Source organism: Schistocerca serialis, chromosome 8 (assembly GCF_023864345.2).
Source record: "Schistocerca serialis cubense isolate TAMUIC-IGC-003099 chromosome 8, iqSchSeri2.2, whole genome shotgun sequence".
NCBI lineage: Eukaryota > Metazoa > Arthropoda > Insecta > Orthoptera > Acrididae > Schistocerca > Schistocerca serialis.
The window spans coordinates 215,934,302-215,956,197 of record NC_064645.1 but is presented as its reverse complement, the minus strand read 5'-3'; the positions used below and the strand labels follow the sequence as shown (position 1 = coordinate 215,956,197).

General features: G+C 39.5%; 1 protein-coding gene across 3 annotated transcripts; it reads left to right on the top strand.

Moving 5' to 3' along the window:
- Nucleotides 1–9,439: 9,439 nt before the first annotated feature.
- LOC126416132 (annexin B9-like) lies at nucleotides 9,440–21,103 on the top strand. 3 transcript variants are annotated; one of them, XM_050083672.1, is made up of 10 exons: nucleotides 9,440–9,559; nucleotides 14,363–14,400; nucleotides 14,616–14,792; nucleotides 14,901–15,105; nucleotides 15,185–15,264; nucleotides 15,384–15,456; nucleotides 16,390–16,563; nucleotides 18,796–18,977; nucleotides 20,404–20,471; nucleotides 20,557–21,103. In XM_050083672.1, the coding sequence occupies exons 2-9, from the start codon at nucleotides 14,371–14,373 to the stop codon at nucleotides 20,452–20,454; spliced, it is 972 nt and encodes a 323-aa protein (XP_049939629.1). In that variant the 5' UTR covers nucleotides 9,440–9,559; nucleotides 14,363–14,370; the 3' UTR covers nucleotides 20,455–20,471; nucleotides 20,557–21,103. The 3 variants fall into 3 exon arrangements, with proteins under 3 accessions (XP_049939629.1, XP_049939628.1, XP_049939627.1); XM_050083671.1 differs by lacking the exon at nucleotides 20,404–20,471; XM_050083670.1 differs by having other exon boundaries at nucleotides 20,404–21,103.
- The last annotated feature ends 793 nt before the right edge of the window (nucleotides 21,104–21,896 follow it).

The window sequence follows — 21,896 nt, the reverse complement described above, 5'->3', positions numbered from 1 at the left end:
TGCTACCCACGTAAACCCGCCATCACAAAAAGTTCTCTCGGAGGCACTACGGTGCGAGCCACTTGCGGCCCAGCAAAACGGTGGCAAAATACCGTTCCCTGAAAACTCACTAGTTTATTTAAGGAAAAAATTTGTTTGCAGCCGGGTAGCAAAGTACAAAATGTGCCTGGAAAGGGAGTAAATAATCGCACGACTGTTTGCAATATGGCTAACACGGAAAATACCATAATTACTTTGATACGTATGGACAGCCAGAAACTAACTGCAATACGTCTTTGTAAACAATGTTCCGAGACTTCTTGGTTTTCGTGTATGTGTACAGACCTCTGGCTCTCGATATATGCGAGCAGCCAACGTAGAGCTGCCCGTGCGAGAATTATGGGATGCCCAAATGAATACTCGACACTTTTAACGTTTGTCGTTGATTCTTATTTTTAGACATTGGGATGGACATACACAGCGTACGCGGGCATAACAACGCAGCTCATAGCAGCTGTTCAAAGTGACGACCGCCAGTCTCAATATATGCATGGCAATGGCGCATGTAATTCTGCCACACTCTCTAAAGATCCCTGGTGTCTGTTGTACCAGGAAGCAGGCAGCTTGGACCGTAGCAAGCAGGTCTTCATCTGTTTCTATGGGGGTTTTATAGACCAAAGTCTAGAAGTCAGCCAGAGGAAAATCTTCAAAGGTGTGAGATCCAGCAGTCGCAGTGGCCATTGTACAGGGCCTCCCCTTCCAATCCAACGATGAGGGTAAGTGTTTTCAGGTGCTCGCAGACATTAACATCGAATTGGGTTGGTGCACAGTCGTGTTGAAACCACATTCTATCGCGGCCAACAAGGGATACAGTCTCCAGAACTGTGGCCATCGCTACGTTGTTGTTATGCGGTGTACGCTGTGTATGTCCATAACACAATAAATCTGCATTTCCGGCCATTGGTTCACTGTATCAATAAATCAGTTGTGGACCCATTATCACCTACTTCAGTTTGACCCAAAACGTTTCAGACACCCCATATAAACATTAGAGTTTCTTCGCATTCCAATCTCATCTCGAGCGCAGGAAGAATAACTGCCTGTATACCTCTGCGCGTGTTGTAATTAGTGTATAATAATGTCTTCTAGGGAGATGCTCAGAGCTCTGAATCAGGGCCGTACCGAGAGGGTGGCGGGATAGGCCCCTGGCAAGGGCGCGGAAACAGAGAGGGCGCGAAAATTAACCAAAAATAGAAAGTAAATAAAAAAACGAGAAAAAAAGACGGTTTAAGAACTAACCAGGAGAAGCACGATAGTTCTGCCCCTCGTAGCACAATCCTCTGCCTATGAGAAAAAGCCTTTCCGTCCACCCGCGGCCTTAAACGCATACTGCTGCCACAGTGTCATTAGTACACAGTCATCTCAACCAAGTAGCATACTAAAGAAACTGTAGTTCACAGACGCTTCCACAGCTAACATGATTGATGTGGCAACAGTGCGCTTGCTTCACACAGCTTCCACCCACACAGCTCCCTCGTGTCCAACAATGGATGTCTTCATGCTAATTCGCTACAGTATCGTAGCGCTTCAAGGGCTGGTCAACGGGTGTACAAGCAAATATGATGGCGATTTTGGCTATTTCTGTTTCTGTCGACTGAGAACTGAACGGGATGGTGGAGAAAACAAGCTAAGAAGCTGGAGGGAATGTTTAAATTATTCGCCCCTCTAGTCAGCACTTTTGTTGACTCCATGTTTCGGATCGTACAGTCTACTGCGTAAATAAAAAAGGATTCAAGAATAAGCCTTCAGGGTTGATTAATAATTTTACGGGAGTTGTTAGTCGTTGTGCTTACAGACAGTTAAGCTCCGTTGATCTAAGTTGAACAGTTGTCTAAACAAACGTATGCTCTGTTCATGGGCTGCATTGCTGAAGCATCTGGTATCGTAAGGCAACTGAAAGTAGGCCTTAATTAGTATTAGATATTTCGTTTTATTTCAGTGTGAATTAAACTCCTGACACCTTCTAAGGTATGTAAATCATTTTGCTGAAGGTTTAACCAATGTATTTCTTGTATCGAAACTCAGTGAAAAGTCGGTTTCGCTGTGCTTCACTTTTGTTACTGACAAAATTAAAATTTGTTAAATACGCGTAGAAAAAATGGCAGATAGCTACCTTTTCGGGAGGCAGGGAGCAGGGGATTCATGGATGTTGTAGTCACGGAATACAATTTTGATTTTTTGTACATTTAAGACAAGTTGCCATCTTTGCATCTTCTGAAGCCCTGGAGGCATTTATTAATAACCTTGCGTAGTTAAAAGATGTAGACATATATAAGACATGTCGTAATTTGCATTTAAAAAGGATAATACGTTCAATGTGTGTAAAGGCCAAACACACTGATTCAAAAGTATATCTAGACATCTATTAGTAGATATAATATAGGGTGCGCCCACCCTTCGCCTTATGACGCCTTGAACTCTGCTGGGGACACTTATAATGAGGTGTCTGAATCTCTGTGGAGGAATTCCTGTCCATTCTTCCTCATAAAACGAAACCAGGCAAGTAATATAGGGTGTGCCCACCCTTCCCCTTTATGACTCCTTGAACTCTGCTGGAGACACTTGTAATGAGGTGTCTGAATCTCTGTGGAGGAATAGGTTCAAATGGCTCTGAACACTATGGGACTTAATATCTGAGGTCATCAGTTCCTTAGAACTACTTAAACCTAACTAACCTAAGGACATCACACACATCCATGCCCGGGGCAGGATTCGAACCTGCGACCGTAGCGGATGCGCGGTTCCAGACTGAAGCGCCTAGAACCGCTCGGCCACCACGGCCGGCTTGTGGAGGAATGTCTGTGCATTCTTCCTCATGAACCGAAACCAGGCAAGATAGTGGTGGGGATATTTGTGAAGGAGCTGATAACTTCGCCGTCGATCGCCCGTACACCCCAAAAATGACAACAAGATAGTGATATCATACGGTGTGGTGTGGAGTGAAGTCGACGTTCTAACTCATCCAAAAGGTCTTCCGTAGGGTTCGGGTCTGGACAGAGCAGTCCATTTCCAGAATGTTTTGTCTACAAATAATTGTCTGACATATGCTGTTTTATGACAGGATGCATTGTCTGTTGATGCAGACGATCGTTGACGTCGACCTGTGCGCATTAGATGCACAGTGCTGTGAAATGTGTTCTTACCCTTCTGCATTAAGTGTTTTGTTATGTGCGGTGAGGGGAGCACACCCGGGCCACGAAAAGCATCCTCATATCACAACACCCCCGTCCTCGTGCTTCCTTGTTGGCCATTTGAACCATTTTTTTTTTAGTCTAATCAGCACAAATGAGGCAGTTACTCCCTTCGTCTGACATAGTAACAACGGTTAAATCATCACAGGTCGTCTATTTATGACGTCACACGCTTATATTCTTCATGTGGCACTGAATACACAATCCTCATTGCAATCCAAATCGTGGATGTCACGCACGGTTATCGCGTAGTGACGGTGCACAAATGAACCCCTAAACACATCAAACAAATCAGTGAACGACATTTACGTATTTGCTGGAGGTCGGGCCCAAGGGTGACACACACACAGCCGTTTACCAATTGTAAACGCGATCGGCCGTCCTGCCGAAATCCGCCCTGCTCGCTTGCCAACAACTTACTTGTTGGGAGTCTCAACACTTACTACCCTCTGGCGCACTAGGCGCTCGACTATCGATAGTACCTGCTGCGAGCTGCTTGAGACAATGATATATTGTTGTCAATACGTATGGGGCGGTTGACCCCTTACACTCTTTACCTCCCTTATAGTTCGATTCATGAATGATGGCGGTTCGCTTAGATCCAGGGAAGGATAGGGATTGCATAGTTGCTCGTTCCAAGCAACAGTTCCGGTACATACACACACGTGCTTTGCACTTGAAGAAAGCGTATATCCTGCAAATTATATCTCTCGTTTGCTTATGTGGAATTTGTCGCTTACCATCACCGTCATCTATAACAGCTGTCAATCAATGGAATAAAAATTCACTAAATAACTTGCTACGATCACGCTTAACGCTCGCATCAGCTACGATATTCACAGCACAGTGATCTATCACCATTGCCTACTCACTGGCTGAGAACGCATGACATAGATGAGCAGAACAAGCCTAAACACGGCCGCCATCGTTCATGACTCCAGCTATCAATTCAGCTCTTCCGGTTAACTGTTAAGGGCATTTGGCCCCGAAAATAGAAACAAAAATCAAATCACGAAACACTTGCGAACCCTGTAACAGGACAATTGTAGGTAGAAGCAACTGCCAGTGCTTCAGTTCCGTAGCCATACGCGACTTGTAACTTTCATTCACGCCAGCTGAGACACCACGCAACTCAGCGACGTAAGCAATGAGTCACACCAGCGTGTTACCACTCGCAAGGTTGCTTCATTTCCTGCTACTCCATGTTTTTATTCCGAGCACACCACTAACATCAGCCATGTCATGTAAATGGAATTTTCATACTCTTCCGCTCACCTGTATGTCTGGGTTTTTATTTGACTGTATGCACCTATATGCCAGTTACGTCATACCTCTATTACTAGTAGCGACTTTCCCAGAATCCATTTTCACTACAAGATGCCTGTCTAACGGCTTATTTGATTTTCAATATTTCGCATAATTATAGACGGAATTTAAAAATTTTAAATTATATAGTAAAACACCCTTTAAGAGGTATAATGTTATGTTAAAGGTTCATCGCAATAAAGCAAAACTTACAGTGAGAAAATGTGTGTTTGTCTTGATGCGGCGTTAATTGACGGCGCGCAAATATCCAGACGTAATTCATCCCTTATTTGAGACTGACAGCAGTTAGCGACTTCCAATAAACTTTACATACAATTCCAAATCTTTACTAAACGTTTTCTCTCTGACAACCCCCAGAAAATGAAACGAAAAAAATTTAAAGGTTATTACATTTTCGCTGTTCATGCAGTAAAATTTCAGCATCAGATGCGACATCGGAATGTATTGCTTCTTTGCTACCAACTCCATTCGAAATACTATTCGCGGATTGTATCGACCTATTCCACCTGCACATTCAAAATTATATGATTGTACGACCCCTGGTTCAGGAGATATGACGTCAAGACATTTAGATGCGTGAAAAAACGCCGACTCACATATTACATAAAAATATAACGAAGTTGGATGTGTATTTCTTGAGTTACAGCCCCCGCCGACTTGAAAAATGTTTTGAAAAAACTAGCGTTTAAAGTGTCAATATAGGTTTTTGTAATATTGAGCTGAACAAACCTTTTATCGGCAGTGCAAGCACTGTACATTTGGCCTTTCTTTCGCCGCTGTCGAAACACACTCAATTTGATGAAGTTACGGGTATATCGATTAACTGGCGTCCTCTTAATAATCACGTTTACCCGTCATTTTCAAGCATTCGCGGTTTACTTTGTATAAAAAATGAACGAAATAACTAGTTAAACAGACGCAAGACAAGCATCTGCTTTCAGACTGTTAACCATATACGAATAATGTTATGAAAAGAAATCTTGCTGAGAACAGTATTTTAGTTGATACTAATGCCCTCTGTAATACTATCGGAAACTAAGGATACTCCTGTTGCGTTGGTAACAGTTGCAGTATTACATTGGTTGCATTCGAGCGCTCGTATGCGCCAGACCCCCATGCAATAAATAACGGTTTTAACATATTTTAACATTTATGGCATACTATATGTAAATGAATCTTAAAAATAGGAACATTTTTAGCCAATAAAAAAAATTCTACCTTGGTCCACCCCTTTAAAATGGAACGCAAATTAGCCAAATTGTATTCATCCAATGTTTCATAATGAAAGCACTTAGCGACTTCCAACGAACTTTAAGCGTAATTTCAAACCTTTTCTCGCTATTATACACGATAACTCATTTGTAAAGTAATCAGACGTTTGAAGCTTTTTTATACACGAGAGTACGATTTTGTAAGGAATAGGTGGTTTATTGGTATTTAGATATCAGCACTTCTTAGTTTTATTATTTATTTGCGTAATTCAAAATCTGGAGAAGTACGTGGTGTCGAAATTTCAAGCGAATCTGGCCACTCGTCTGATGCCTGCAATTCTGGTGTCCATGTTAACCAGTCGCAAAAGTGAAAAAAAAAGAAAAAGAAAACAATCTGCGCGAAGTTCGGGTCCGCACCGTAGATTTTTCTTTAATAAAATGATGACAGAGACTAGTATAATGATTACAAAACAGGAGTCACAATCCTGGACTGTCTTGGCGGCTGTATGCCCTATGGACTGGCTACGTAATCGCTTTGCGCCGATTTTTCATATCCCTTTTGAGGCTGCCATAGCTCCCGCATTCGTTAGATACTGTACTTTTTTAGACTTTCTGCACTATCTTTGACGGGACTGTTTCTTCTGACTTGGTTTTCTATAATTCCGAACATATTTACGAGTCATCTGAGACGACATCTTTCATTAGTTACTAGTTTTCAATTTAAAACCGATTTTCGCTTATATTCCGAGGAATATTTTTATTTTCACTCTTTGGGTCCTAGTAATGCACCGCATGCTCTTCACAATAATACCTGAATCAATGAATGTCCTGGTTAAACACCTTTCCACGCGCTCCAGTTTGTAACTGTACCAGGTCCCCACAACCGCACGAGTGGTCGACTATGAAGAGCGGACAAATTGAATAGCTGGCCGGCGGCCATTAGAGTGGTAAACTGACGCGCGGAGTTCGAATATTTATACATCGCTTTTGGTTATAAAATGCCTTCCCTTGAGTTAGGTCACAAACATAATGCCTCATTTAAATACGTTACTACAATACACTTTTTAATTTATGAACAAACAGCAACTAGTCACTGTTAATGAATTTATCTTACGTACTACATGGAATCTACCGTAGCTAAAAGTTGCGTACTGGACCCCTAGCATTTTTCGTAGTTCATTTACGATAGATGTACGCAAAATGCATCAAAATACTCGAAGATTTGCCCACTATATTAATAGATATTTTCTGCTTTAGATTTTATGACGAGAAGTGCGTTATATATGGCATAGTGCTTTGGCAACTCACGACCAAATTATCAAGTTTCAACCTAACCTAGACCATGAGAACACTACAGATCAGCCAACTTTCTTCAAAATGATCAGAACATATACAATGGTATTCTGTCGGTCGGAAATGTTGCCTCCTGACAGCGTGTAACCAGTTTTGAAACAGCTATGGTTTTGAGAAAGGAAACCTGCAAATAGATGCACAGACATTATACTAATACCGTGTTACAAAAACATTTATTAAGCAAGTGCACTGACATACAAAACAACTTAAAATATTCAGTTACCTGTGAAATGTAATATTCGTTCCTTTCTCGAATTTATTTGTACAATTAATCGCAGCACGACTCTTCACCATTGTACTTCTTTTGATTGGAACGTACAGACAGTAGAATTACGAGTAACAAATACTGTATGTACGTCCCAACAAATATACAACGTTGAATCAGGGTCTTCATAAACAACAGTACTACACAACACATCAGATTACAACCACTATGCCGGCCGCGGTGGTCTAGCGGTTCTAGGCACTCAGTCCGGAGCCGCGCGACTGCTACGGTCGCAGGTTCGAATCCTGCCTCGGGCATGGATGTGTGTGATGTCCTTAGGTTAGTTAGGTTTAAGTAGTTCTAAGTTCTAGGGGACTGATGACCACAGATGTTAAGTCCCATAGTGCTCAGAGCCATTTTTACAACCACTATAATGGCGTCCAGCTGAAGGTTCAAATTATCCCGCGACTGCAGCGCTATCAGTGAGTCTAGTTATTTTTTACAAGGCCTTTGAACTGTACACAAAGCTAATTCATAGTAATCTGCACTGGTACGATGACGTCACGGGCAAAACAAATGCTGCCGACAAACACATACAGCTCAACCATTGTTGACGCATTATTAGTCTCGTAGTTATTATCGATTCAAAACCGACGACATCTGATCACAAAAGGAAGTTCGACAGACGAGGGAATAGACATTTTCACATCGAAAGGTTTGAGGGTTTTAAGCAAGTCATTACAGCAACGTCTTGACTGAAGTTGGTTCAGGTTAATCATTTTGAACCTGGACAAAGGTGAAACTTTTCGGTGTCCTCTGAGGCTCATGAGAGTGGAATTCCGACAGTGGCGTGGGACTGGTAACAAATATGGACAACTATGATCGGCTTTCAAGGTTCAAGGATAATGGCGCAGGATAATGTATTTGTGGCAAAAAAAAAAAAAAAAGGCTCTGAGCTCTATGGGACTTAACATCTGAGGTCATCAGTCCCCTAGAACTTAGAACTACTTACACCTAACTAACTTAAGGACATCACACACATCCATGCCCGAGGCAGGATTCGAACCTGCGACCGTAGCAGTCGCGCGGTTCCGGACTGAAGCGCCTAGAACCGCTCGGCCACCGCGGCCGGCTGTGGCAAAAATTTATGTTGTTCTACCCTTATTTCATATAAGCACTACACAATCTTGCAAATAATGTGTTGCAACAGGGAAACAACTCCACATTCGGCCTTTAAATATTCAGGTACATTGTTGGAGAAAACCTGATTTCCTCGCGTTGCTGATGTGTTAGCCTGTGGTCTTTTACGGTTACCTTGAGCAAGCTGGTAAACCGGACTCATATTTAGGCGTTTAATAGATTGATACAGGATACGTGTGGAGGAGGTTAGGTGAGTGCAGAAAGCATAGTGAAGCGCGCCGCGTTTGATGTTTTCGAGAAAGTAATCGAATTTTGCTCATGTGGAAATCCAGGCTGTCGAAGGGATTGTTGGAATATCTGGAGAGTGGGTTGCAGGGCAAGGAAGGAACGGGAAGAGGAAACTCAAGAGTTATTAGCAATGTAGACGATCTACATTTGCAGTGGGAGTCGAGCATATGGGGACATAATGTATTAGATCTGGAACTTGAAAAGGAGTCCGGAACGCCAAGGGACACAAAGATAATGGACTTGCGGCTGTTGATTGGTGAGGTAGGACGCCGGAGGACATTTTGAGAAGCTCTTTCGGTTCACAGAAAGGAGTATGTGCTTGCTTAGGTTTTTATGGACGTTTTCACATTTGTTCGTTCCGCTTTTGCTAATAAATGTAGTCAGCGAAGATCGCGGTAGAAAAACATTCAGAAATGAAAGTCGACATTTAGACGAAATGTCCATTACGTAGCATGTTCGTGCACCATTTAAATTAATTGAGATTGATGAATATTATTTATGGCTCGCTTCCGTCTTGGGATGTCAGTAAGTGCATTTCGTGATTTGGCAGGCAGAAAACGGAAGGAAAGAAACGCCAGTAATGGAAAGGGTGGGGTGGGGAGAGGGGTGGGGTGGGGAGGGGAGGGGAGGGGAGGGTAGAGGTCGTGGGCGTGGCGGCGTGTGACTCAGATACCGGCCGCCAGGGATCTCTCATAACCTACGGCGGCTCGCCTGTTTCGCCAGTCTCTTCTCAGCGCTCGACAAGTGAAGGCGTGTGTGGTGCAGTGCTCGACGCTAAGTTCACATCTACCAGGATCTACCAACAGGTAAGCGGCAGAACTCGACTCTGGCTCGGTAGTGAAGTTATCAGTACTGTGCGACAGCCAGTCCGCAGCGTCTCGGGACGCAAGGTCATAAGGTACCACTGGTCAATAATTCGTGCAAGTGCCTTGTAGCTATCTTTGGCGATGAAGGATTTCGCTTCACTGTGCAGCAAAGTATTGTCCTTACTGTTCTTGCGTTCTAACGTCTGGTAGGCGGTAGGAGCGTCATATATTCCGAAGTAAACATATCTTGAATTTTACGATGTATGAGGAGCAGTCTAAAAGCTTTCTTAAACTGCTTTATCACACGTAGCAATACACGACTATTTTTGAACAGCATGTAATTATACGCCTGACATCATAGAGTATAATAATACCTGCGAAAATAGCTCAACGTTGATATGTATCGGCTGTATACGACGGTGTTGCCCATTCCTTTCCGACTACAGATGCAAAATTGTTTTGTTGTTAAATTATTTTGAGTCGCGCTACTTGAGCGTTTTTCATAACGTAACGCTTCGTTTTGCCCTAGTCACATAGTTGTACTCCTCTCACGGTATTAGTGCCGTCTGAAAGCATCCGGCTCCGCACACTAGTACGTGGCAGGCTTGGCGAGCTATGACGCAGTTCGCCGGGGCATTTTGTTTGAGCGGACTGCGTTAAGGCGGTTCCGCTAACAACGCTTTCGCTAAATACTCGACTTAACAGCCTTCATCTAGAGACACCGGCAGTGTTTCAGACTGCGTCACAGGGAATGGCAAAACATTTGAGCACATATACGTTCGTAGGCACAGTTGTTGTTGTACCGGTAGTGGAACTGAACGCCAAATCCACTGTTTTGGGATGTTTCCAGTGGATCCGATGTTAACCAATACTTAAAAGACGTTAGCTTCTGGCTTGGTATTCCTGATTACAGCCGGCATAAATGGTAGCAGTTGAATGACCTTGACGGAAGTTAGAGCCAACCATTAGCAGAAGTAGCTTTAGACTGCGCTGATCTTTCCATCGACAAAGTAAGCAAAACTATGAACTGACGGCCTCGTCACCATAATATAAATTACGGTAAGAACTTTCCGACAGCAGTTCTCGACAACGTCCTTTTAGGCGTCACGTGACGTAGCCGTCCATTAGTGCCGGGGGCCCACATTTCACATCCCAGAAAGCTTCATGTGACAAACTGAATGTGAGACTAAATAACGTCGCCGACTGTTGCAAACAGTAATTTTTCTCGTGCGTCTGGAAATCCCAACGCGGGATGTAGTATATTTTGAAAAATTTTAAGATCCTCAAGAGCATTCAACTGAGCGCGAAAGCAGTCTGTAAAGTGTTGGACATTATATTTGAGCAAAAGAATTAATTAAAATTCTGAACCTGGTATAATGCCACTACCCAAATCCTGCCGTAGAAACTTTTTTTTCTCTCTCAATCTTTCCTTTGAGACTGTAAGGCATTATATACTGACAACCACTTGTGATCGCCTTGCGGAGAAAAAGCCGAACTGACAAATTGTTGGTCAAGAAATACCGCCAATGCAACAGCTTTCATTGTCGCGTCTGAAGTGTATAGACAAACGTTTCTTCTATCATTTCAGACAAGAAGCCTTTCGGGAAGTCTGCGTCCATCTTTAGCATGGAACGGAAATACTTTTATTGTTCAGGAATATAATTCTTCCCTGGAAGATGACACTCATCGAAACGTCGCGGAATTTCGAAGCGGCCACCCGGATAGAAGCCCGAGAAACTTTCAGTAGTTTTCTCATTTCGGTATAACCTCATCGTACCACGGATCTGATGAAATTCATTAGAATCCTTTAATGAGACAACCAAAAATTACTGTGGTAAGCGTTTATTGGAACGAGTCTGAAAACCCAAAGCAATTACCGGCCTCGGCAGTTTATCCATATATCTGGCCGATTAAATCTACAACAAAGAATGGGTCTCGCAGACTCAGCTGGAAAGATGAAATGGTAAGCAGGTACTCCGACTCACTAATATTGGTGAAGGCTAGATGACAAGACTGTACACTGCAGACTTTGTCGCTTATTCTGTTACGATAGAAGCGCGGCCTACAATGTAAAGCAACGCAAGAAGTACGTTGACCTATCACGTGATTATGACGTGGCGCTGCATCTCGAACGACGAAGCCAATGTGCAACTAAAAATGTCACTGTAAATTCGTAGCGTTTACGACAGAAACTGTTAAGTCCATTGATGCAATCGCAGGTCGAAGGGGCAATTATTTCGGTCGTCAAGAAGTACTGCCGTTAGCTTTTCTGACCATCAGTTTTCGAAACATTTTTCAAAAATTTGTTTTGTAGCACATCTGCCTGTTCAGTATTATTTTCAATAATAAACAGTGTAAGAACCTTAGATGTCAAACATGAGGTATAACTCGGTCATAGCGCCAGAATGCCGGTGTGTTCAGAAATAGAGCATCACTTTCTTGACGCTCCCCAGGCATTTCCGATACAGGAGGGAAAAGAATATTCCGAGGGAAGCATTGCTGGGAAGTGAGTCCATACACACAACGGAAGATTTAATGTGCATCATACGAAAGAGTAAACGCCAAAATTGACTTATTTTGGGTGATTTTGTAAAAGTATGGATAAGTCATTGATGGACAATGAATTACTCGTGCATCAACATTAAATGTGGAAGGGATAATTAAATGGCACACGTGAAAAGTGATGGAAAAATCGCACGAGTTTAATTACGGAACTGTTAAAATACACAGGGATAAAATGGTCCAGAAGGGATTGCTAACACTGCAATGTAGACAATATTTTCTATTGTCATTACATAGATACCCATCTATTGCTGCCAGGACTCATTGGCCTAAAAAAACTTATTACACAGTAACATTTCTTCAGATGTAGGAACTGACAGCAGTTGCAGAATTTGTTGAATAGTTTGGATAACCACCAATCCATACTTGCAATCTCTGTTAACACCATAACAGCACTGTTCTCAGGCAGTATTATTCAGTCTCCAGCTAGTGAGACTGGAACCTCCCCCCCCCCCCCCTCTTCCTCCTACGAAAAAATTTGGTTAGACTGATCTGTTGTGTATTCTGAGATCTAGATTAGATTAGAAAGTGGTGATGTGCCAATGAGTTGGTGGGCCAAATGAGTGGGAAAGCTAAGTATAGTGTAGGATAACAGACTAGACTTGCAGCAAATTTAGTAATGTTTGCATTTATGCCATATTTAATGCACATTGCTGTATTTAACACACCTTTGGTCATGAAAATGAAAACCACAAGATAAATTCAAAAGATGTACCTTATATTAGATTATGGACAAGCCTCCAGCCAGTACTTCAGTGCATATTATTTACACATAATAAACTAAGCATTAATCAATTTCAAGATTGAACACCACAATACTGAACATACTATGAAGAATGGAAGTGGGTTTCACTACATAACTTTTACCCAATCTTGTTCAGAAAACTTGCCTCATATTTGCTATTCACTGTTTTAACTTTTTAATCATAAAAAGAATTGTACATAGTCCAGAAAATGTTGACAATTTTTCCTGGCAGACGAATTTATTTTTACAGTATCTCTAGGCTTGACTCCATATTCAGTACATTTTTATGTTCGAATACTTTAGTCATCACAGGATAAATCATACAATTAGCTGGAAAACATGGTGACTGTTAAATGCTAGTTTCTCAAAGTATTTTCATTGTTAAATTTTATGTAAATGAATAATGAACCTTCTGGTCTAGTTATCCAATCAGCTACATTATACTAATATTCTCCAATGCCCGCTGCATTTTCTTACCATTAAGGATGCCCTTCTGATGGATCATTCTCATCCCTTAACTCTAGAGACACAGCTGACAGTTACAAACCTGTGCTTCGAATGATCTTCCATTTGTCACTAACCCCACACAGCAAAATTTTATGAGGGAGTAACCCAGTTGATTCATTTGAACAAAACTCGGCACACTTAAAAAGCAGTATAAAAATTAATCAGCAAATATTGTGGACCCTTAAGATTCCAAAACTTTTACCAACAATAAAAAAATTATTTATAATACTCTCTGCTAAGCAGATTACTTATTTTCACCTTACCCACTTACATGTTGTTGAATGGGCGTGAGAGATGGAAAAAATTCAAATTTGTTTCTTGTTAGTCATTACTGCAAGTTATCTAAATTAAAAGATTGAAAATCCTTGATGCTATAAACAATGGTTCTTTCATTCTTCTAGCTCAAGGGCAGGTTATGGTGTGACATTTACAAACTCGAATGTTAAAGGAACAGAACATAAATGTCACACACTAGAACTAGGTATACACGTTAATTCCAAACTAAGGTCTCCACAAAGTGTGTTCATTTGACCTTTATAAGTATTTACAAGAATCAGGATAGTGATAGTTAAATCTGAATCAACACAACCTGCAAAATGTACAGTCCAACAAATGATATTCTAAAAAACTTAATTTTGTTACGCATACATACATTTGATTTATTATATTGGTTGCTGGTTTTTAAATTAAATTATCATTCTTTGCAATTGGTTGGCACACTTCACAGCAGACTTCTAGAAACGGCATGATCAAATTGTTAGAGGATGACATTCAGTATACATTTCAGTGCCCTGTATAGGCTTAAAAGTGTGGATTGATCTGACTTTAGTGTGCTGTTCATACTAGCAGTAAATGAGAAATGGTCCAATTTATTTATTTAGCTGTAATTATACTGTCAGAAAACAAGGAATTTAGAATGTTGTAACAGCAGGAAGCAGTGGTATTTTTTGTACTGTCATTTTCTAATTTTGTCCCCCTTCTTTTTACAGATACAACAATGAGCTCGAGGCAGTACTATCCAGTTCATGTAAGTCTTCCTGTTATAGTTGCTGAAATATTTCAGTCAATTCAGTACATTTTTCTGTAGGCATAAAAAAGTGGGAAGCACACGAAAGGTGCATAAATTTAATTTTATGCAAATTGGTGTTCATAATATAACCTTTGTCACAGTGTCTGGAACTATGAACATTTCTTCTGTATGTGCAAACCTAAAATGAATATACGGGTATGGTTTCTCTTCAGTGCACTCCAACCATCTACCCAGCAGACCCTTTCGATGCAAAGGCAGATGCTGAAACTCTGCGTGCTGCTATGAAAGGCTTTGGAACAGATGAACAAGCAATTATTGATGTACTGGCAAGGCGAAGCATTGTTCAGAGACTAGAAATTTCTGAAGAATTCAAGACACTTTTTGGGAAGGTGCGTAGCTAATAATTGCATTGTTTCTAACCTTACAAATTTGTGCATACCTACATCAGTAGATATTGTAAACCAGTAATACTGACATGTAAATGTCTTTCTTTACAGGATCTGCTCAGTGAACTGAAGAGTGAACTAAGTGGTAATTTTGAAGATGCTATTGTTGCTTTGATGACTTCATTACCAAATCTTTATGCTAAAGAACTTCATGATGCCATCAGTGGTATTGGAACTGATGAGGAGGCCCTCGTTGAAATACTTTGCACTTTAAGTAACTATGGAATCAAAACCATCTCAGCTGTTTATGAAGAAAGTAAGTACCAAATGAGAGAACCATTTCAAAAATGTACTTTATACTATCCACATTTACTCACTCATAAAATTATTTACAGCTTACGGAACCTCCCTTGAATCTGACATAAAGGGAGATACATCTGGTCACTTCAAGAGGCTTCTTGTTTCACTGTTGATGGTATGTCAGTTAAATTTTTGATTAGATAGTTTTTGATAAATGAGCATGCCTTAGCCTTGTATACTGAACAAAAATGCTTTAGTTCAAATAAGAACATGCAACATCTTTCATGCTTACAGGCTAACAGAGAAGAAAGCCAGGATGTTGATCCGAGTGCAGCCAAAGCAGATGCAGAAGCTCTTCTTGCTGCAGGTACTGTGGAACTTAAAAGTTGTCAGAGTACCTTGGCAGGGAGAATATATAGTTGTCACTCTGGACCAATGATATTTCATAAAATTTTACCTACTAAATATAAGCAAGGAAAATTAAACATGTAATAAAACATACTCTGCTTCATTAATAGGGTACTGGGTGACTACATTTTTGTTAGGTTTTAAATTAGAAAGATCATAGGCTAAATATGAAATGAAATGTTGTTTTAGGCAATTCATTATGAAATTTGTATCATTCATGAAACAAGGCAATGCTTCATTTAATATAGACAGTAGTAATTAGGATGTGCACTTGATTATGAAAGTCTGTTACCTGAATAAGACCATCCATTCAGCAGGACAAATGCTGAACTTTAGTTTTGAGCTCCAAGTTAATGACTTAAGAAATATAAGAATATTTTAAAAAATAGGTTGCAAAGTGATAAATAGACCTTTTATGTAAACAAGGGTGTTTAGTAGCTGTTTGGCTTAATATCCATAAATATGAATGCAGATCATTCTTTAGGATTCAGGGCAATTTTGAGAAGTTCATAAAATGAAAGAATATTCAGAACTGTAACTTCAAAGTATTATTTTTAGTTAAGTCACACTTTTTCCCCAAATCAGTCACATTATGATCTGTTTAGATTTTTCCACATTCAGTGTCTTTCCAAGGTCAGGTATTTACCTGCTAGTAACAGGAAAAGTTTTTGCATGAAGGATGGTAGTCTTATGGATCAAACTTCAATGCTGTATTGTTGCAGTCATTGTTACAATCTTCTTCTAGCAGATAACTGTAAAATGCCCATATAGAAATTATATAAATTTTATGGCATATAATGGAAAACAAAAGTTGGTATTGGAATGAGCTGGGGAAATCATTTTAATATCAAGATACATTAACTGCAGTTAATTCTCAGATGATACTTTGCAGGTGAGGGCCAGTGGGGAACTGATGAATCAACCTTCAACAAAATCTTGGTAGCTCAGAGTTATGCACAATTGCGAAGAGTTTTCCATGAATATGAGCAGTTGGCTGGTCATGACATAGAAGAGGCAATAAAGAGGGAGTGTGAAGGCAGTCTAGAAGATGGCTTCCTGTCAATTGGTAGGTATTTCCATTATCATATTATAAGCAGTGTTCAGGCATTATTGCATTTGGATTCTCTTTAACTGAGAAAAGATATTATTACTAAAGATATACCAGCTAGTGTGTGTGTGTGTGTGTGTGTGTGTGTGTGTGTGTGTGTGTGTGTGTCATTCTGATGAAAAATATTTATACCCACAGTATATACCAGTACTAACCATTTTTGATATTGAACAGACTTGGAGTAAGTAATTACAAAAGTTACATCAGATACTAATCTATAGTTCTGCCACATTTCAAACTATCAAGAATGATAAAAAGACAAATTTTTCATTATTGTAGTAACAACTGAGGTGGCAGTTCTATGGAGATGATAAATTTGTTTCACAGTAACAAAACATTTGGGTGGAAACAATTAACAAAAATGAGGAAAGTGCATTTGGCTGTAGTTAGGTTGTGTGTGTGTGTGTGTGTGTGTGTGTGTGTGTGTGTGTGTGTGCGTGTGCGTGCATAGAAACAAGTAACAGAACAGAGATTACTAGCTTCAGTTTTCATGCTATGTCTCTGTATTACATTTTGTGACACACATTAAGTGTGATTTATTGCATTTCCTCACAGTAGTGTCAATAGGATTGCAGCTACACTATATATGGGTTTATTATTTGCATGCAGAAGTTGTAAAGTTTGAATTGGAGCATTCTTGACCCGAAGATCAGGAAACACACATGTACAGTGTGAGCATGAAGTCTTGTCTTGATTACAAAAATTTATTACATAATAACCATTTAACATACCAATTTACATTTGACACTGTTACACAGGTTAGTGTAAATAGTTTACTAAGACCACTTTCATTAGTAAACCTCAACGTGTGCTCCCTTGGTAGCTTGGAGAATGTCAAGGCGGTATTCCAGTTCTTGCCAGGTGTTGTGTAACATGGGTTCTGTCACAGTACCTACAGCAACTTGTATCATAGCCTTCAGTTCATCAGTAACTGGTGTGACAAAGACTGTCCTTGATTTAGCCCTAGGAAAAAAGTCAAGGGGTATAATGTCTGGAGTGTGGGGTGGCCAGGGTGTTGGACCATTCCTTCCAATCAACTGATCCGGACATTATGCCCCTTGACTTTTTTTCTGGGGCTATATCAAGGACAGTCAGTCACACCAGTTACTGACGTCAACGAACTGAAGGCTAGGATACAAGCTGCTGTGGGTACTGTGACAGAACACATGTTACGCAACACCTGGCAGGAACTGGAGTACCACCTAAACATTCTCAGAGCTACCAAGGCAGCATACGTTAAGGTTCACTAATGTAAGTAGTCTTAAAAAAAAAAAATAGTAACATCAACCTATGTAACAGCATCAAATGTAAATTACGTTGAATGGTTATTCTGTAATACATTATCAGAGAGAGACTGTGCTCACCCTGTACATTTAAGTCAGTGTCTGCTGAAAAAAGTGCACTACAGTTGCAACGCTTTTGCAAACTTAATCTGTAATATAGCAGAATTCAAGCAGCTCAGTGGAGGGTGGTAGACCTCACTAATGTAGGCTGTTTAACATTTTGTGTGTTTAAAGGTGAAATGCATAGCCTTTAGCTGTTGTGCAAAGGGATCTGATGTCTGGGAAAATAAATGCTGTTTGGCTTACCCTAAATTAAAAAGATATACAAAATAACTGAAATGTGTTCTAGTAATAATAGCTTGATGTAATTTGCAGTCAAATGGATTTGACATAAGTCTTTAGATGCACATTTGTCAGCAAACATAAATGCTTTGTCATTGGGTGATTAACATTGTTCAATTACTCCGTGACATGACTCTGTGTTAAAATAATCAGGGAAATGTGTAATTGGCACTCAAGTGTTACTAGAATGAAAATGCCATGATAGACATGAGCAGATATTGAGAAATTCTAAGCCTTTTCTAGAATTCATAAAAAGTGAAGTCTTACTCACAGTAGTGGGCTGAATTTAGAAGAGAATCTAAATCTAATGCATTTTAAGTAGGACCACTTTGTATATTTGGGATCTGAAGGAAAGTGACCAGAAATGGAAATAACCTTCAGAGTTTGTCAGAAATGTGAAACTGTTAATTCTTGATGTTAGTAGTGATTTGTGCAGTTACATCATAGTTTGGAATGCACATTAAATGATGATAAAACTGTCTGATTAAGTCAGAGAAAGGCAACTGCATACCTTTCAACATGTCACATTTTCATGTTTTTAATTGACTTAAATTTCCTGTCACAGTGAAATGTGTCAAGAACAAGACTGGTTACTTTGCTGAGAGACTGCATGATGCCATGGCTGGTATGGGAACCAAAGACAAAACTCTGATTAGAATCATTGTAACTCGTTCAGAAATTGACTTGGGTGATATTGCTGAGGAATATGCCAAGATGTATGAGAAGCCTCTTGCTGCCCGTGTTGAGGTGAGTTAAATTGAAACATTTATCAGTTTATTAATTTTGTAAAATAGTGGGTGTGAACAAAGTTACTCTTACGTGCTTTAAACAAAGCATGTGCAATTATGGCATGTACTAAAGGTGAGTACTTGGTAGCTCTGAATACCAGAGCTATTGGTATTATAATGCCAAGATGAAGCCGTTTTCCTTACATAACCTGCTTGTGGCAAAATTAGGCAGCACAATTTAGTTAGAAATGCTAGTTTATTTTACACAGGAAATTGTCCCCACTACATCCATATTGCTAACAAGTTCTTCTGTACGCATGTGTGCACAGAGAATACAGCATGTGTGTCTCTCGTTTCATTTTAACTGTGTAAAATAATTTCCTTGCATGGTTATTATTTGGTAATGCAAATTGAAACATTTATCAGTTTATTAATTTTGTAAAATAGTGGGTGTGAACAAAGTTACTCTTACGTGCTTTAAACAAAGCATGTGCAATTATGGCATGTACTAAAGGTGAGTACTTGGTAGCTCTGAATACCAGAGCTATTGGTATTATAATGCCAAGATGAAGCCGTTTTCCTTACATAACCTGCTTGTGGCAAAATTAGGCAGCACAATTTAGTTAGAAATGCTAGTTTATTTTACACAGGAAATTGTCCCCACTACATCCATATTGCTAACAAGTTCTTCTGTACGCATGTGTGCACAGAGAATACAGCATGTGTTTCTCTCGTTTCATTTTAACTGTGTAAAATAATTTCCTTGCATGGTTATTATTTGGTAATGCAAATGTTCTGCTCCAGAAACAAATCTAGGTTTGTCTCAAACTTACCTTTTGTCTTTCCTTCCCTTCCTGTCTCATTACAAATACTAAAACTTAAGCTGTTAAAAGCATGAACTGCTTACTGGAGTAAAAAGGATGTGTAGTTGAAACTACTAAAACCAAAGAACTTCATCTGACCTTTTGAGTGTACACTTGTTTCTTGTGACTGTAGCTTCCTTAGGTTTGCTTAAGTGTGTCTTTTGTTAACTACCTTTGTTCATGCAGATGTGGTTTGCTTCTTTTTGTAAAGTTTATAATTAATTCCTTTTCCTAAAATGCTTTATCCTTTGAAAGTAATCCAGCTGTCAGTCATCTCCATGGAAAAACAAAACAAACCTGTAAAGTAGGTGCAAGAATTTAAAAATAGAAGGAAAAAATTATCTCCTTCACAACAGGGATGATGGCCATTTTTAATGAATAAAGATTAAAAATACACAACACTACTGTGAGTGTTGAGGGTGAATTTATGAAAGATGAAGGGCAAAAAAATTCCTCCTATCAGGACTCCATCTTTCTTTCTGATTTTATCACAGGTGTTGATGATTGACAGCTTGTTTCTTGCATGCTTTAAAATTTAATTTCCTATGCATCTAGATAACAAAACATTACTATCTGTTCTAGGAGGACACTAGTGGTGACTACAAGAGGCTTTTGGTTGCACTGCTTGGCTAAGCTACACATTATAATTGGTGAATGTTCCAAAACAATTGTTCATTGCACTTTTTGGTGCATTACTTTACTGTGGTGTTTTGAATATTAAATGATGTGTTATAGGAGGACTGTGCCAGTGACTACAAGAGTTTGTTGGTGGCTATCCTGAACTGAAGTGTTACAGCTGCCTACAAAGAAGAAATTAATGTATGATAGGTGCTATATTTATGTGCCTTGTTTGCTTAAAGTTGGATGTATCAAAGGATGTAGTTATTTATGGTCACTTCTATAGTGTGTTAAGTAGAGCAAGAAATTGTGCTGCAGATAGATGTGTGTGGAAATAAGACTTGGAACTGTCCAATGCATTTCTATAGTTTGTATGAACTGTATCAGAATTCAGAAAACAAACTGTTCGTATTTTATGCAATTTTTATATAACAGTGATAGGTAAATACAAATTACATCATGATTTACTTTTTGAAAGTGAATGTTACTTTCACTGTGAAATCAGAAAGCTGCACATTCCATGTAAATGTTGTTTAAAATCTTTGCTTCACTAAAAGATTGTCGAATTGCTATAATAGGGATTTGGTACTGTGAATGCCAGGTAGACTGCATTTTAAGAGCTTTATATGGTGTACCATTTTCACAATAAAGATCTAGAAAAGTATCTTCAGTGTTTGCTTGTTACTTACTCTCACCCATATTCAAACTTCATTGAATCCTCATCAAAGTGTTTCTACTCTTGGTATGCTTAAAGTGTGCCATGAAGTAACACAAGCAACAGTTTGTTAAATAACATTAACATTTAACATACTGTGGCAGAATAATTACTGATGTCATTGTTTACTGAAGAAATATGGCTGTGGTAATCGACACACTGCACGTGTGTTGCAGTAGGCTTGATGTGCTACAACTTACCTATTGAAAAGATGGTGCAAAATACTTACTCTCATTATTTTTAATTTGTGACCTGGTTCTGTTACAAAACTATTTTCGTATTAAGTAAACAAGACATTAAACTGTTTCCTGTAATTTAAAGTTCTTGACTCCGCTCATAAGTTGCCCAACACTTAACTTGGATCTTAAATGGTTTGTTTCTCATGCCTTGTCAAGTTTTAAGATTTTGTTCACTTAAGAACAGATGAACTGCAGTGCTCTGAACTTCTTTGGGAGAGCATGAAATTGTTACTGACAAATGGTAAATGCAAAACCATACCAAACAAAATCGGTCTTCAAAATGTACCTTTAACCAATTTCTCATTCAGTGTATAGTGTATCTGTGTTTCTAAACCACATATTACTAGGCTGAAGCTATTTTTCCTATTGCTGGCATTTATCAGGCAGGTCAAATAACCTTTACAGTATATATTACAAATCTTAGACATATCATAGTGTAATTTCAGTGTTTTATGTGAGCGAGGTAATGAAGAAAAAGCTTCAGATGCTGCAAATTTCTGCCA